Raw genomic sequence first — 16,638 nt, 5'->3', positions numbered from 1 at the left:
CCCCCATTGCCTTGTCTGCAGGAAATACGGTCCCTGAGTATCTATAAGTCCAGAAAATGGGTTTTCCTGCCAGCATTGATAGGTCACCCGCTTGTTCCCTGCCAGGCTGCCTGCCTTTGCCACCTGAGGGGGAGGTACTGGGGGAGTTGGCATTTATCCAGAGTCAATCCAGGATTGTTCCAGCCCAGCTCAGGGCTCTGGGCTGCTGAGGTGATAAGTTGTCCTGTACCCCTGTGTTTGATAGAGTTGCAGTAGGAGCCCCAGGCATCTCCGGATCGCTCTCCTGAGGGGGCCTCAGCCAAACCAGTTTCAGTGCTAGGGAGGGGGAGGGGCTAGGTCGGCTGCTCTGGGCCCTCGCAAGGGTAGGTGGTTGGGACTGAGAGGAAACTTCTTTGCCCAGAGCCTGGGGAAGCAGACCATCTGGAGTCAGCCTCACAGTGGGAAGGAGTGTGTCTGAGGGCCCAGGAGCCCGCCTCGCTGGGGGAAGAGGCAAGGATGATCTCTGGGAGGTGTCGGTTTGCAGACCCTGGAGCCTGCACCTGGCCTTGCGATCCTGGGCACGTCTGCTTCCACCTAGTTTGATCTTGAGGCTTTGTTTCTGATGCTTATGAAAGTACTGTTTCCTTTCCAGAATGACTTAAAAGGTCCCTTGTCTTACCTTTAGGCCATGTGTACGGGATCTTAAGTCTCTTGACTTATATAGGAAATGTACTCTGGGGAAAATCTCCCTCTCGTGGGTTCTTCTGTTCAGTGCCTGCTTGGCCTGGGTTTCGACTGAGCCTCAGTGCAGGCCCCAAGCTGGGCTTCCAAGAGAAGCCTGATGTGCCAGCGTGGTTAGGAGCAGCAGAGGGGAAGCGAGCACTGTATTTTTTCTGTAAGTCACACAGCCTCTGATAGGAATTCCCTGTGACTGATCGACTTTTTGCCCCTAAGCAACTTGCACAGGACAAGGGAGTTTGACACAATTCGTGTGTGCGTGATGCATTTTCTGCTGTTTCATGCCAGGACCAATAGGAAGTATGCATCATGAAATTTTAGTTTGGGTAAGATAGATTTTCACATTCGTACTCCACCAGGCAGCCTGGCTCACTGAGCCAGCTTGTCTGACAGCTTTGCTTCCTTCCCCTTTTTTGATTTCCCCATTCTCCTCTGAAGCTTCCCTTAACCAGGGTTGCCATTTTTTCCTCTTGGGTTGCAAAGGTCTATAAATGTCTATATAAAAATTTGTGCGGAAAAGAACACAGGATATCAAAGCTGCAAGGGCCATAAAGCCCGGGTGCGTGGGAGGATCCACACATCTGTAGGCCCAGGGCCTGGCCTAGGAGAGTAAGAGCCTTATCATAGCTGCAGAATGTGCTAGTGGTAGATTGGCCTTTCAAATCCAAGCTTTTGTACAGAAATGTCTTTTGGAGCAAGTGGCCATCCACAATCTCTGGCTTCATTTCTCATATGGGTCCTGAGACGGGCAAGGTATGTGAAGATCCTTTGTAAATGGCTGAGTTATATAAAATGTTGATTATTGCCAACCAGGCTCAAGGTCCACTGCTCCTTCAATCCACTGAGGGATGAGTTACCCCGTGGCTTTATCACCTGAGGGAACTGTCCCCTGTTAATCAAGAGTTATCACTTACTGAGGGCCAGTTAGGTGCCAGGCCCAATATTGATGCTTCTTGAAAGTTCATTTTCCACACAGGAGCTAGCAAATGTTTAGTGCTTACTATGTGCCGGTCACTACTCTGAGCACTTTATATGTAATAGCTTCTTGCTTATAATAACCCTGAAAAGTAGCACCATTATAGTGCTTATTTTGCACATGAGAAACTGGCACAGAAAGGATAAAGAACTTGCCCAAGGTCACAAAATAACGAGAGCCAGAGCCTGGATGCCAACCCAGGGCTCTGTTTGCAAAGTGTGTATGCCCCGTTCCCCACCCCTTCCACCGTGCCCTTTCTCTAATGAATCATTTTTATTCCCCAGCACCTACCACCAGTGCATTCATTTGCTCTTTTAGTCACTTTAGTCGGTACTTAGTATTTGCTCAAATACAGTCCTTGGCAAGAAGATTCTGGGCAAATGTCAGTGAGGCCTTGGCCCGGCCTCTGGTGTGTCCCACATGTGCCCCTGTCAAGGTAATTTGGGGGCTGTTGCTGCTACTTGCCTTTTCAGCCTGAGCTTAAATGTCTTTCTCTCCTGGGCCCCAGAGGACTCGTGTGGCTGCCCCACCAGACCCTCTAGGCTTCTCTCCCAGGAGGCCGGCTTCCCGTCTGTCCCCTACTGAACTGCCTGCTCGGGGATGCAGTAGCTGTGCCATTCATTTGGCACTTGGCACGGTCAGCGTCAGGCTGCAGGCTCTCCCATTTACACACTAAAGGGCCTTGAGCTCCTCCAGCTCCAAGCCTCAGTTGGCTTATCTATAAAAATCAGTGTAAAAATAGCACGGTGGTCACGAATAAGACGAAGGGTAACGGAGACCTACATACCTGGCTGATGAGGAAGAGCACTGCTAACTAACCGCAGCTATTAGTCCTGCTAATGGCCCTTCCCCCTCCAGCTGATGAGAATTTGCATCCATTTCCCGAGGCCCCTGGAAAGGAGACCCCCCTTCGAGGACCAGAACCATGTCTTAGGCCTCCTTATATCCCTCATCCTGAGCTCACTGCTCTAGATAGAGGCGGCTTTCAAAAGTCAGCCACTCACCTAGCAACTCTGCCGTCATCCTTTGAAGGCCTCTTCTGGACCAGGCCCCGTTCCGGGTGCCCTGGGCATCCAGCTAAACAGAGTACCACACTCTCACTTTCCTCGACAAGCTCTCAGTCGATGGACAGATGGCTACAACAGCAAGTGAGAGCAGTAATGTGGTCGGCACCGAGGAGGACGTCTGCAGGGCCACATGGGTCCCACTGGTCCCAGCCGGTGCCCTCCTGGAGAAGAGCCTGGGTGGGGTGCCTGCCGTTGTCGATGGGGAAGGGAGGGGGCTCGGGCATCGGGACTCTGAGAGCAGGTACTTTATGCTCATTGCCCCTGCTGAAATGGCTGGGATGAGCCTGGGGCGGGAGGGAGGTATGTGCTCCTTCTGCCTGAGACAGGAAATGCCCAGTTCTGGCAATGCTGGGCTCTGTTCCTGTCTGGGGCTGCAGAAAGTCTGCACTTCAGGGTTGTAATTCAGGTTGATGTGTAAATGCTTGGGGGGAGGTGGGGAAGGAAGATTGAATGCCTCTAATGAGAAGCATTTCCCCATGCCGGCCTGAGACCAGAAACCTGGACTGAAGGGCCTGCTAGCAGCTAGGGCTCTCCACTCTGGGCCTGGGGTCTGTGCCCTGGCCGGGATGAAGATTTAGAGCTTCTCTGGGTGGGCCTCACTGGGGCCGAGGAGCCCTAGCAAAGGGACACTGAGCCTAGCATCTCTTAAATTTGGGATTGCAGGTGGGGCCACTAACCATTTCCTTTTCCAGAAGGGGTGAGCATCGCCCCAACCTGGCTTTGGGGAAACCTGGGACCTAGGCTGAGGGCTGAGGTCACCTTTGGAGTGAGGCTGGGGGCAGGGGCGCCTGAAGACTGGGCACTGTGTCTTAGGGGTGAGATGCCTAGGGTGTGGAGGAGGAGGGGAGGACGGGAGGACGGCTAATGGGAAGCAGGTGGAAGGGCTGCCTGTGTCCCAGCCAGGGGACAGGCCGGCTGGGATGGCCCAGTCAGTGGGAGAAACCATCAGCTCACAGATAATCCCAGGGAACAGGCTCCGGGATGCCCATTCATATTCATTATGTGTGAAGTGGGCGGTTGTAAAGTTCGCTTTCTCTTCATTTAGCTGTCACTGGACAGAAAAATATGAGCTGTGGGCAGATGCCCCTGGATGAGAGCCAGTAGCTGGTCTCTGGCCTCCCTGTGCCCTCCCCCACCAGGGCCTCCCTCCCTCACGGTTCACTCCCAGCCTCTGCCTGCCTCTCCCACTCTTGCTGCATGGATCTCTGGCTTGGCTTTACTGTCTTCTCTAGTCTGTCTCTTTCCCACTTCTGCTTCCTTTGCTTTCATAGATCCTTTCCTCTCTCCCCCACCCCCCACCGCCCCCAAGCTGTGTGAGAGAGGGAATTGTGTTTTTCTTGACCGTCATTCTGTCCCTGACACCCAGCACGATGCCTGGCACAGAGTGGGCCTTCAATAAATATCTGTAGCACAAACTAGTCTTTTTGCATCTCTGACTTTTTGACAACAGAACTCCAAATCTTGCTGGTCGCTCCTTGGGTGAAGAAACTTCTAGTGCAGGGCTCTTAGCCCTGAGTTAGAAATTTGGATTTGAGCCCCCAGTTCACTATTGGCCAGCAGTACGAAGGGGGTTGTGTTCATCCGAGGTGCCGGGGCTGCCTCTCCCTACTGCTCCGGCTCTCAGGGCTCACACCTGGACCTCAGAGCCAGTGTCAGTATGGAGAGAAATCACCAGAAGCCAGGCCCTCAAGGGAAGGGAAGGAAGACTGGTTTCTTCTGGGCGATGCTTGAGCCTAGTCACAGTGACGGTCTTGGCAGGAAAATCTGACCTGCTGGGGGACATGCTCCCTCTTTGGGAATAAGCACAGCCCTAGTGTCTTTGTGTGCTTGGGCTTCTCTGTGCCTGGAAGAGGAGGCACGGGGCGGGGTGGCTGGGCTGCTGGCTGAGGCTGAGCTCCTCTGAGCAATGTGGTTGTGTTTACTGGGAGGGTGGGAGGCCAGGCCTGCTTTTTTCCTGCTTTCCCGGCTGTGGAGATAAGGCAGAAAGTGGGGGTGAAGGATAGAATGGCTAATACTCTGAAACCACAAGAAAGAGTCCTGGCTTTCGTCTCTGCCCCACAGCTCAGACTCGCTCCTGGGGCATCTGGGAGCAAGAGGCTGCCCCACCCCCATTGCTCTGGGGTTCTGGCCCAGGGGAGCTCAGAGCTCTCAGTGGGCCCCCATCTTTCATTCCACCTCCCTTCCGCTGCCAGTTCAGCCACAAGCTTATCTCCACTTTCCCACTGGCCTTCCGACCCTCAGGCCCCGATTGCCCCTTTCCCTTTTGACTCTAGGGGGGGGCTCTTCCTACCACCCGCACGCGCTAGCTGAAGCCACAGAGGTCCTGGGTAGGTGACGGGGCCAGGCATGGCATGTATCAGCCTTGGGGGCTCTGCTGCAGCCTACCTTCCCCTAGCCCCCAGGATCCCTGCTGGCCCCTCAGGAGGGCCTGGCTGAGCCTGAGCCCTGGGCACCGACCAGCTCTAGCGTAACCGAGTGCCAAACCCTGAGGATGCACAGTCGCCTGGTCTAGGAAACACTTGCCATCTTTATTATCATGTTAGGCAGCACGCCTTTTTTTTTTTTTTTTTTTTTTTTTTTTACCAAAGTCTGGGTTGAGATCTCAAGGGCTTCAAATCTGTGGAAATCTGTTTTATTCTTACCAACATCCAATGAGTAAACCAAGGAAGCCTGCTCTGGCCTGATTCCATAGAAGAGAATCCAAATTTCCATCCCCTTGGAGGGGAAGAGGACTCCATGGCATGTTGGGGGAGGGGCACAGGGCCAGAGTAAGGGATGAGGGATGGCTAGAGCAGAGGCTGCGGGCACAGTTTACACCAACTGGACTGCTGGCTTCTAGACCCTCGTGAGCTCCAGACGCTGAGCGCTCGCCCCCTGGTGGCGGGAGGGGGAAGTAAGTCTGGCCCTAGATGGTCCTGCAAGACTGGTTTCCCCTAAGTCACAAAGAGCTTCTTCTGGTTCAACCAGCATCCTCCTCCTTTTATTTTACGGGGTTCCCTGAATGAGGAGCCAATTCAGCCATTTCAGCTGGAGGGATGACAGTTAAACTTGGACAACATCTGAAGGAAGCAGGGCAGTGTCTTCCTCCCTCCAGCCCAGAGTTGGATGAAGGGACCTAATGTGTAATAGGAAGAATCCTACCTGCTTTGAACCCCACTTTCTCCTGGGCAGCTCCATCTTATTCTAAGAGAAAAAAAAAACAAAAAACAAACTCTAGCTTATTCCCTGCGGGAGGCTGAGGATCCCAGCTGCTCTGCCTGGGCCTCCGAGAACCATCTGGGGTTTGGAGGCAGAGGTGTGTCCTCTCTGACATCCAGGCTGGGGTGGGGTGGGAGCAGCTGGGAACAGAAAAGGGGATGGGCAGCTTAGTCTGTATGTCCATGCAACCGATCACGTGGTCCAGTTCAGTAGGCTGGGTGGCTCCTTGGATTTCACCCTGAGCGAGATGAGGCTTGGAGACTTATAGTCGGCATCTGGGGAAGACTCAAAGCTGTGGGCCCCCAGGGCAGGGGAAAAGCCGTGGATGGAGTAGATGCCAGGATGGGCTCCGGGGGAGGCTGGCACCCCCATGAAGCCGGCCACATTCCCATGAGTGTGGGAGTATGGAGACATGCACGGGGAGGGCATGCCCTCCGGAGACACGAGGCAGGGTCCCGCGGGGCTCCCAGATCCTGGACTGGGCCACAGGGAGTTCTGCAGCTGAAAAGAGAAGGAGGCCCATGAGTTAGTAACCCAGGGGCTGCCACCCTCACCTAAGGGTTCTGTCTTTGCTCCTGGGGCTCCAGAAACCTACCAGGAAACCTCCACTTGGCCCAGGTCTAGAATCTGCTCCCTCCTACCCCCAACACTCGAAATGGCATACTCAGGAGACCCCTGCCGCGGCTCCTCCAGATGAGGTTTTCTCCAGTGCTTTCTTCGTGCCAGCTGCTCTGCATGCCCCACTCACGAGACAGAAGAGCCCCATTTTGCAGAGCAGAAGTGCTTTACCCATGGTCACACAAAACCCTAATGCTGCTTCAGGTCTCCCTGGGGCCAGAGCTACCCCCACGGGACTTGGCCAGGCCCTGCCTCAGGGGAAGAGGGGTCTCACCGGGGGGTGGCTGTCTGCTCTGGGCAACACAGAGATGTCATAGGGAGACGGGAAGGGGTTCCGCCCCTCCTGGATCTTCCCGTATCGCTCTCGCTTCCGCCACTTCGCTCTGCGGTTCTGGAACCAGACCTGGGGGACAGAGGGGCGAGGCGGAGAGAGTGACAAAGCAGCCCCGAGGAACAGAGCCTGCTGGGGAGAGAGCTGAGGGTGTGTGTCCTCCTGCAGGGTGGGGCACTGGCTCCTGCCTGGGGGATCTTGAGCTGCGGGAACTTCTAAATCCATGTTGTTCTCAGGGCCAGGAGAACCTGGAATGGAGCCTAGAACAGGCCCAAGTTCAGAGGGGGCTTACTGGTCCCTTGGGCCACCCCCCCACCCCCACTCACCAGGCTGAGTCACTCTCTTGGTTCTCCAGCCGGGTTGTGTCACTCAGGGTGTTGTGGGATCTGTGTGGCCTCAGAGGCCGGGGCACTTCCGAGGCGTACCGGTGCCCAGGCTCTAGCCCCACCCTGCCTCTTCTCCTTTCCGTCTGCCCACCTCTCATCCTCAGCCCAGAGCCCGGCCCCTCTCCACAGCCACATCTCTGGCTGGGCAGTAACACTTGGTTCTTCCTAGTTGCCTCCCACCCCAGCTTGCCTTTGAGACAGTCTGCTACCTTGCTACTCCCTGTCTTCACTCGGGCTTCCCCTGCCGGGGCTGCCCATCCCCTCCCCCCGCCACTCTTCTGCCACAAACACATGCGTACATCTCCCCTGGACCTGCGTGGTATGGTGCTCTGGCATCTCTCTCGTACTTACCACACCCTATTGCCATTATCCATTTTGTAACCTGCGTCTCCTGCTTATTTGCGAGCTCTTGGCAGGTCAGGGGAGCCTGTGTGCTGTGCACATCTGTGTACATATCTGTGACGAAGCTGCTGTTGGGCATACGCCGTATGACCGTTATATTTACGTGTACCAGTGCGTACATTTTGTATTTCTATCACTTACTAAACATTTGTGTGTCAGGCCCCGGGGCTAGATGTCGGCAATATCAAAACGAAACCAAGCCATCCTCTTGCTTTTCAGGGATCTAGCTGGGAACCACAACAAGAGAAGCTGTGTGTGTGTGTGTGTGTGTGCGCGTGTGTGTGCGTGTGTGTGTGTGTACGTGTGAATGCAACCCCCCCCCAGCCCCTCACACTCCCCCCGTGATCCCTTCACACTCCTATTCGTGCAGGCGGGCGAAGCCACGACAGTTCAAAAGCTCGGCATACCCCCAGCCCCCTAACCCCCAGATACAGAGATCCCAGAGGAGACCTGAGGCAAGGTCAGGGACACACCATCCCAGCTGCCCAGCTGCCCGGCCTCTCTTTCTCTACTCTCCCTCCCCTGCAGGCAGCTGAAGGAGTCGAGCTGGTGAGCTGATTGCTTTACTGGGAACTCTTCCCCATCATGCCGTTATCTCTAGAGTCCCCACTGTAGACGTCCACTTGCACTCTGTCCGTGCCCTCTGCATTGTCCTGGGTGGTTGTTTGTTGCTGTCCATGGGGCAGGGCCTACGGGTAGATGCCACGTTCCCGTCAGAGAAAAGAGCCCTACTCTAGGGCCTCAGCCCTCGGGATTCTTTGGGACTAGGTCTGGGAGCCTGCGGCCACCCATGCAACCCCTTCAGGGTTGAAGAGTCCTGGAAGAGGAGCAGGAGGGTGCGCTCCACTTCTCCATGGCAGTTCCACAGCAACAGCTATGCAGACCCTACCCTAGAGGCTCACTGAGGCGCCCGAGACTCAATGTCCTGAACGTCCCCGGCTCATGGAATCTCATGGGCTCTTGTGAATGTTTGGTCTCTCATCCTGACGGCCTCAGGGCCTGGGGGACCCTGGGAGGACCGTCCTAAAAGTCTGTTTCGGGAGGAAAGCGGAAGCAGGAGGACCCAGCAGAGAAGGGGAAATAGCCCAAGCCCCTCTGGTCCTACACGGAATCCAGCTGTAGGGCCTTCTCAGCCAGGTGGCAGCTGGCCTCTCTGTGGACTGGCCTGCGGGCCCCCACATTCTTCCAGAGCAGGCCCCTGCCCCAGTACCTTCAGACAGAGTGTCCTGAGAGGCTCCATACAGGGTATGCTAGGCGTGAGCTTTGTCCCTATTGAGTCTCTCCTGTGGTGGGAGAGAGAATGTCCTCTGCCTAGAGGTGACCTCCTCACCTCTCCCGAGAAGCCCGAGTCCCACTCCTCTCCCAGTGCCTTCTGCTTGGTTTCGGGGAGCCTGTCATGCATCATGCCAGTTCAAAACAAGGCAACAACCACCATCTTCCTCTTGGGCCAGGCTTCGACTGAAGCCTCCTTTCCCACTCCCACCCCCTGCTGTCCACCTTCATGTTCTTTCCCACTTCTGACATGGCTTGGACAGGGGCTTCCCTTCTCCCTTTCCCCTGTTCCCTTCCCAGCATCCCTCCATCTCCTCACCCTGTCCCCCCCCCCACTTGAAGCTGGCCACAGCCCCATCTGGGAAGCCATGGAGCCTGATCTCTGCTGGGGAGTCTGTGGGGTGGAGAAGAGTCCCTGGCCAGGCTGTCCCGGCCAGGGTCTGGGAGCTGGCAGGACTGACGGTCGCTGGCTCAAGATGGCTTTGAGCATCATGGAGCCTGAGACGCCCCCCGCCCAGTGGGGACCCTCCGACTCTGAGCAGCTACCTCAGGAGTAGCCCTGATATGTGTTCAGCATTTCGCGGCTTCCAAAATGCTGTCATATCTGTGGTCCTCAAAGACTCCCTAAGTAGGGAAAGTGATGCTGAGCGATCCAATGGCATGCCCCCAGTCACCTGGTCAGCTAGAAAATGGCAGAGCTAGGACTCCCAGACAAGTCTTTGGGCTCCAAGAGGCTACCACTCCCATGAGGCCTAGGCCTCAACTTGGACTGCAAGCCTGTGGCTGCAGCAGAGCTGGGCATGGAGGGGGAGCCCAGGGCAGGCAGGCTGGGGGCAGGCACCTGGGAAAGGCAGCTCGTGTGGCACTAGTGCCCACCTCTCCCGTGGCCGGGCCCGTGGTCGGGGTGGTAGAGGCAGCCAGAGAGGCCCATGTCCGGAGCGCCCTCACCTGTACCCGGGCCTCGGTTAGGTCCGTGCGCAGAGCCAGCTGCTCCCGGGCATACACATCAGGGTAGTGGGTTTTCTGGAAGACTTTCTCCAGCTCCTCCAGCTGGAATGTGCTGAAGGTCGTGCGGTTACGGCGTTTCTTGCTCTTGTTCTTGGCCAACTCCATGGAGTCAGGGAGTCCCGGGGACAGAGGGACACGCAAGCTGGCCAGACAAGGGCCTGGGGAGCCTTGCAAGTTAGAGGGCCCGTCCCTGGGGCCCCCTCGGCAGTCCAAGGGCAGCTGGGGGAAGCTGGCAGCTTTGGAGGCCTTCTCCTCAGCTGCAATGGAAAACACAAAAAGGAGGATGGAAACCGAACCAGGAGGTTTTGTGGGTGGACTGGGGGAGGGGGAAGAACGTTGACGCTTCAGTCCCCGCCTCCCCCTTCCTTTCTCTTCTTTTGTCCCAGCAGCCACCCTCCATGGGAGCCTGGCATTCGGAGGCCTGCTTGCTGAGCCTCCAGCTGGGGAGGGGGCCCTAGGGAACCATGTGCTCTGTGGTCTGGGCGGATCTGCTGGGGCCGGAGGAGGGTTCATTTCAGGGAAGTGCTTTGTGGTGGTGCATCCCACAGGGTGTGGAGGTGCCAGGATTGGCGCCGTGGCAGGGCCCAGCACAGAGGCGCAGGGGCGGGAGGAGGGGGCGAAGATGGGGTGTTCGACATCTCCTGCCCCTGCCAGGAAGTGCCTCCTTGTCCCTGACTGTGGGCCTTGGTTCCCAGGTCCTCACGCCCATGCATCGGGTCCCAGGTCCAGGCAGGCAATGGACAGGGGCACTCAGATCACTGTTGGCTGGTCTGGCTGTGCCTCATTCTCTGGACCCCAAGTCTCAGGACAACCCCGGCCCTGGGGTATGAAGGGCAAGATGGGATAAAGATGCTTCCAAAAAGATTGTCTCATGCCTCTGAAAATTGTGATGTTTGGGCAAGGACTCGAGCTGCAGCGTTAGAGAGGCAGGAGACAGGCTATGCTCAGAGAAGGAGAGAGAGCGGACCAGTGTCAAAACAGCATCCAGCCCCCAACCCCATCATTCTGGTTATTGTCTGCCCCCTCCCTTCTCAGCGTAATTTCTGATGGCTCCCCCATTGCCCTTGATTAGCAAGCAGCGGGGTGGGGGGTCTTGGCTGCAGCTGGGCCCAGCTGCCAGCAGCCCCACTCTGACATGCTAGCCCTCAGGAAGCTTGGTGGAGCTCTGTCACAACCCCAGGCATGATGAAAAATAGGTCACTGCTGATGCTCCGCCCTCTCCTCTGGAGAGGCCCCCAGCAGAGCCACCATGAAATCTCTCCTCGACAGTCCTCCCAGGAGCTCCCGCCACAAAGACGCCCCACTAACTCACGCAGCCCTGCCCTGGCCCTGGCCCATCCCCGGCAGGGGCCTGGGCCCCAGCAGGCCCAGCAAGCTGGCACCAAGAGGCAGTTTCTTCCTTGGGACTTGGTGTCGGGATCACAGCTGTCATCAGGGAAGGAGGGGACCAGAGAGATGGGATTTTTCAGGTTCTGGCTCCCTGGCTGCATTACGGAGGACAAGTTGGGCAAGGTCCCCCTCAGATGGAAGGTGGTGGGTGACCTGCCTGGACCAGCCAGGCTGGGCAGTAAGCGCCATGTTGTGAGAGCCTGCCCCCCGGGGCTGTGCACGGCAACAGCCTAGGCGCCAGGTCACAACTCAAGTGGAGCATAGGGAAGAAAGGGCACCAGCTACTGACTTCCATTCTTAGCCAACATGTTTTGGTTCTAGAGGGAGGTGCACTGGTAGCAGCTGAGGAATAAGGACTCATGGGAACGGAACCAAATAACTGAATGGTCAGGGAGACTGGGAGACTAAAATTTTCGAGGGCACCCCACATACAACAGCTTTGAGAAGTAGAGTCTTGGGAGTCCTGGGTTCTGAGGGAGGCACTGCTGGACTCCAGGCAAAAAAGGCTGAGAATGGCTCAGGGATGGGGGTCAGGGGAGCACCGATGTCACTGTAGAGGGCTCCCCAAAGCTCTGAGGCCTGCTGATCCGGCTCTTGAGCCTTCGGTGGCTGTCCTAACAGGATCTGCCCAGAGGAAGGGACTAGCTCTGGGCTCTGAGCTGCCAGAGCAAGAGAGACAACGGGCAGCAGGACTTTTCAGAATAGCCACCAGAAGAGGGGGCCAAGCCTGCTGGCCTCTGCTGGCCTCTGCTGGCCTCCCATGCCTGCCCATACTACAGCCCTCCCAAGGGATGGGAGCACTTCTCCCGTCCCCGTTGCCATTGCCCCGAAACCTCCATCTGCCTGGAGGGCTCCAGGGAAAAGCAGGCATTCCTCCCTCTTTGGGGGAACAGGGGCACACCTCATAGAAGAGCAAAGCCCAGTGCTCTGGTGCAGGTGGGATCAATGAAGGGCAGCGGTGGAGGAAAGGAAGGAAAGGCAGAGTAGTTAGGGAAGCCAGCAGTCTGCATCTGAGCTTGTAAAGAGAAGGGTGCATGCACCCCACAGCGCCCAGCACTTTCAAGATGTGTGCAGGCTGTGTATAGGATTCACTTGCACCTGGTGGGGACACCCTGTGGTTGAGGGGGAGTGCTCATGGTGGAGACTGGTATCCATCCTGGGGCTCAGCACCAGGGTGTCCACAGCCTGCAAGACCACAGCACCACAGCAGAAGTCTGTCGGGCCTGAAAGACTGGAGCCTGGACGGAAACCTCTGAGGCAGCGACGGTGCTGCATCCCTGACTCTGCTCTCACGCCCGCTGCTCTCCCCCACCCTGGGGGCGGCCAGAGCCCCTGCTAGAGGCTGTCTCAAAGCCAGAGCAGCAGCTCGGGAGCAGTACCGCTTGGGACGCCAACCAGGAGCCCCACTGCCTCCTCAGAGAGCGTCCCCTGAGGCCGCACGGCCAACCATCCGGCTTTCAGCTTCCGTGGGAGCCTTCCTCCCAGTCGGCGCCCGCGCCGTTTCCCACGCGATCCGCAGAGCTCGCCAAGGCCTGGGCTCTCGAAGCTCCGGCTGATAACCTGAAACCGTTATGGACAAGAACGCCGTGCGCGGGACTCTAGCGGGGCCTTGGCGCTCTCCCTAGAGTTTCCAGCTTTGGCGTAGGGGCCTCAGCCGAGGGCCAGTGATTGGGAATCCTCGAGGTCTGCAGTCGGGCCGATGAGCGCAGCCCTCCAGTTACCCGGCTCGGGGCCTCCGAGGCGCTGGTTCCCAGGTCAGAGAGCCGAGCCAGGGGCGGCCCGGGCGGCCCTGGCGGAGCAGGAAGGAACGGCCGGGCACTGATCCGGCCCTGTGAGCAGCCGCGCGCACCACACTCCAAGGGTGGCTGGCACCGCCAGTACGCGGCCGGGGTCTAGGGCAGGGCTGGGCGCTCTCCGCCAAGGGTGCCGCAAAGAGCGGGAGAGAAGCGCCAAACTCTGGAGCTCGCGACTGCCCGGCCTCGGCAAAGATCGCGCCGCAGATGGGGCGCAGCTGCGCGCTCACTGGACTGAGCTGGAAACGCTCGCAGCCCGTCAATTTAGAGGCCGGGAAATAAGGTGTGTTCCCCCATTGCCACCACTTCCTACCTCGTAGACTGTGCGGCCCTAGTCCCCCGCGGCTGTCCCTCCCCAGCAGCCCCGCTCCCCCGCAGGGACGCAAGCTGCCCGCGCCCGCCGAGTTTCGGCCCTGGGCACCCGGGAGGCGAGCGGCGGCCGAGGTCCCAGGCTCGGCTCGCACCCGCTGCGCCTGTTTTTCGTTTGGCCTGTCGTCCGCTCAACTCGAATCGTCAATTTTCTTCTCCCACTTGATCTCATTTTGCTGTTTTCTGCTCTTTTAGGATGTCCTTTATTTTCCTTTCATTTTTTTTTCCTGCTTCTACTCTTTTTTGTCCTTTCCCTCCTCCATGTACCCGCTTCGTTCGATCGTTGGATCCTCCGCTTGCTTTTTCTTCTTTTTCTGTTCGCTCTCCGTGTATTTCTTAACGTTCTGTCTTGCTTGCCGACATTCGTTGACCTCTCCTTCTCGCCTCTCTCCTCCGTTGTTTTGTTCAGTGTTCCCTCTTTTTGGTTGTTGTTAACACTCTTCGGGTTTACTTCCACGCATTTCGTTGTTGACACCCTCGCCGTCGCTGGGCCGGTCCCTCCACGCCCCGTCGCTCATTCAGCTCCAGCGCTCTCCGCACTTTGCCCGTCCTGGCTTCCCCGCGGTGCGTGAGGGACCCGGTGCGCCCAGCAGGGACGCGGGCCCGCGGGGTGGGTCTCGCCCGACGCGCGCGCGCCCAGCCAGGCCGGGTACCTGTCCCCGGCGGTGCTCATGGAGCTGCGCGGCCGCCGCCGTCTGGCTGGGATCAGAGGAGCCAGGCCAACTGCTTCTCATTAAGTCCCAACTGTGGTTTTTATCAGGAGAGCCTCTTTCAAAGGGCACAGACACGGAGCTCCGCGGACTCGCTCATTTCCTCCGCTGACCCCCACACAGCTCCCCGCCCTCCCCTACACATTCCCATTGCCCCGGCTGAGCGAAGGCCTGAGCTGTCTGACCATTCTGTGGAGGCCCGCGAGGCGCCAGCGGGGTGGAGGCGGATTGGGGCCGACTTCAGAGGATTCAACTCTGGGCCTAAGGTGCGGGATGCGGCAGCGCAGATGGGCGGGCGCCCAAACTCCAAAGGTAGGTCGGTGCCGCGGGTGGCGGCGGGGCTGCGGGCCCGCGTTGCAGGCCCCGGCGGTCAGGCGCGTTCTGCGTCCATCTGGCCTCAGCTCATGGGGCACCGGCCCGGGGCCCGAGGAGCCCAGGGGACAGGCCCACCGGGCTACTCTCGACGGCCCCAGCGGTGGCGATCCAGTGCGAGGAAGCCAAGACTGCGAGAAGGGCGGCCCTCCCCGTGCATAACGACGGGGAGGCCAGGTTGGTCTGAGAAATAAGAACACAGTTATTCGGTATTGAGAATGGCCCCGGCACTCCGGGAACAGCCGCGGCCGCGCCGCCCAAAGCCTAACGCACAGGCAGCGCCTTCCCTTCGGAGGCCGGGCCTGGGAGGAGAAGCCAGTGGAGGCCAGGCCGCAGCCCCCTGGAGTCCTGCTTGGCCACTCCAGGTCGGGGCCCAAGCTCAGGACCCTGAACGGACGCCAGACACAAAAACCGAGCTTCTCTCCCCGCATCGGGACCACGGGCTCAGTGCGGGGCCCAGGCCCTGGGCCCGGTCCCGGCTTCTGGGTCAGTGGCAGTTCCAGGCCAACTCCGGCCAAGCAGGATTTCTCTTTCCCGCCTCCGGTCGCCTTCGGGCCCGACTGGGCCGGGGGCCGTCGCAGCTCCACCCTCGAGCGACCTCCCCCTCCCCTTTCCCGCCACCGGAGGCTTGAGCGGCTCTGCCTCCCGCACCGCGCTGGCTTTGCCCGGCCTGGACCAGCGCCGGTGGGCCTTGTGAGGGACCCGTGGCGACGACGGGCTAGAGGGTCAAAACAGTGGAGAGCTGGGCGAGCGGGCGAGGGAAGCAGGGAGGCCCGGGCGGGCCGGGGAAGGGTGGGTGAGCGGGTCGGGGCTGAGCGCTACGCCCGCGCCGCGCGTTACCTTCCGCGGGGCCCTCGTAGAAGTGGCTGCCGTTGAGCGCCGGGCCGGGCCCGAGGTCCTGCAGGTACTTGGCGGGCGGCTTGGCCGGCTCTGGGAGGTAGGGCTCCAGGGGTCCGCAGGCCGGAAAACGGGTCAGGCGCGGGCCGCGGGGCGGCGCGGGGTGCAGGTGAGGCGCGCCGGCGGGGGTCCCGTGGGGGCCCGGTGGCTCGTCCCCCGAGGCCGCGTAAGGGCCGGGCCCGGGCCCCACGCCGAAAGGCGCGCAGCGCTCGGGGTCCATGCCGGCTCCCGGCGCACAGGCCGCCGGGGCTCCGGGCCTCGCGCTGCCCGTGCGGCCTGTGAGCGGCCGCCAAGGGGGAGGGACCTGGGCTCGGGGGCGCGGAGCCCCCGGGAGCGGCGCGCGCCGCGGGGGGGGCGGGGGACAGGGGAGGGGGCCGCGCCTCTGACTTAATGCTGGAACCATCCACGTCACGTGCAGCCCCGCGCGGGTTAACCCCTCGGAGCCCGGGAGCCCCCTGCTTCACCCCAGCCCCCGTATTCGGAGGCAGTTCGAGCACAGGGAGGAAGCCACCTTCTCTCGACGGCAGGGTCCGCTTTGTCGCACACCTTGGTGAGTCCCTCGCTCAGAGCAGCAACCCCGGTCCTGATACCCTGCCTGGAGTCTCTTGCCCCTAGAGGCGTGAGGCACCTGGGGGGAGAGCCTCCGCTCCCAGAGAACACTTTTAGGCCTGGGCTCCTGACAGAAACCTGGGATCAGGGCGGGGTGGGGGAGGGGCTGGGCTGGCACTTTAACCCAAGTCTTTGCTAGGAGCTGGAAAAACGTTGCCTCCAGCAAAAACACCTCTCTTGGGGATCCCTTGTTCCTCACGGGGACGGGAGCCCTTGAGAGAGATGTGTGGAAACAGCACTACTCCGGAAAAGGGGGCTAAGAAGCTTGGGCCTGGGCACTATCATTAATTAGCTCTGGGACCTTGAACTGTCACTAGTGTCCTCATCTGACTCTGGAGGCTGGATTGAGTCAATCCTTAGAGCTTTTCTGTGTATTCCTGGTGGGTCTGAGAAGCAGAGACAGGGACAGAAGGGACAGGGTTCAGCAGAGGTTGACTTTGGAGCAGGTGGAGGCATACCTGGAGGGTTTGGGGTTTGAACAGGAGGCATGGAGTGGATACTTCTCAAATGATCTGGAAGTGCCT

The 16,638-nt window shown here is 59.0% G+C and overlaps 1 protein-coding gene across 1 annotated transcript; it reads right to left on the bottom strand.

Annotated features, from left to right (window-relative positions):
• Nucleotides 1-5,361: 5,361 nt before the first annotated feature.
• Nucleotides 5,362-15,725, bottom strand: ALX3 (ALX homeobox 3). Its single transcript, XM_049616621.1, has 4 exons — nucleotides 15,449-15,725; nucleotides 9,916-10,232; nucleotides 6,851-6,979; nucleotides 5,362-6,459 (listed from the first exon to the last, which is right to left on the bottom strand). Exons 1-4 carry the CDS (start codon nucleotides 15,723-15,725, stop codon nucleotides 6,151-6,153), a joined length of 1,032 nt encoding a protein of 343 aa, XP_049472578.1. The 3' UTR covers nucleotides 5,362-6,150.
• Nucleotides 15,726-16,638: the final 913 nt, after the last annotated feature.

Source organism: Panthera uncia, assembly GCF_023721935.1.
Source record: "Panthera uncia isolate 11264 chromosome C1 unlocalized genomic scaffold, Puncia_PCG_1.0 HiC_scaffold_4, whole genome shotgun sequence".
In the NCBI taxonomy this organism is placed as follows: Eukaryota; Metazoa; Chordata; class Mammalia; order Carnivora; family Felidae; genus Panthera; species Panthera uncia.
The sequence above is the reverse complement of the archived record's forward strand: the minus strand, read 5'-3'. Positions and strand labels throughout refer to the sequence as shown.

What these genes read in the sequence shown, in the direction of transcription:
- ALX3 (XM_049616621.1), bottom strand. Translation starts at nt 15,725, where the DNA reads ATGGACCCCGAGCGCTGCGCGCCTTTCGGCGTGGGGCCCGGGCCCGGC. An exon ending in CTACGAGGGCCCCGCGGAAG is followed by an intron (nt 10,233 to 15,448) that starts GTAACGCGCGGC and finishes TTTCCATTGCAG; the next exon opens with CTGAGGAGAAGGCCTCCAAA. An exon ending in GAGCAGACAGCCACCCCCCG is followed by an intron (nt 6,460 to 6,850) that starts GTGAGACCCCTC and finishes TTCTCTTTTCAG; the next exon opens with CTGCAGAACTCCCTGTGGCC.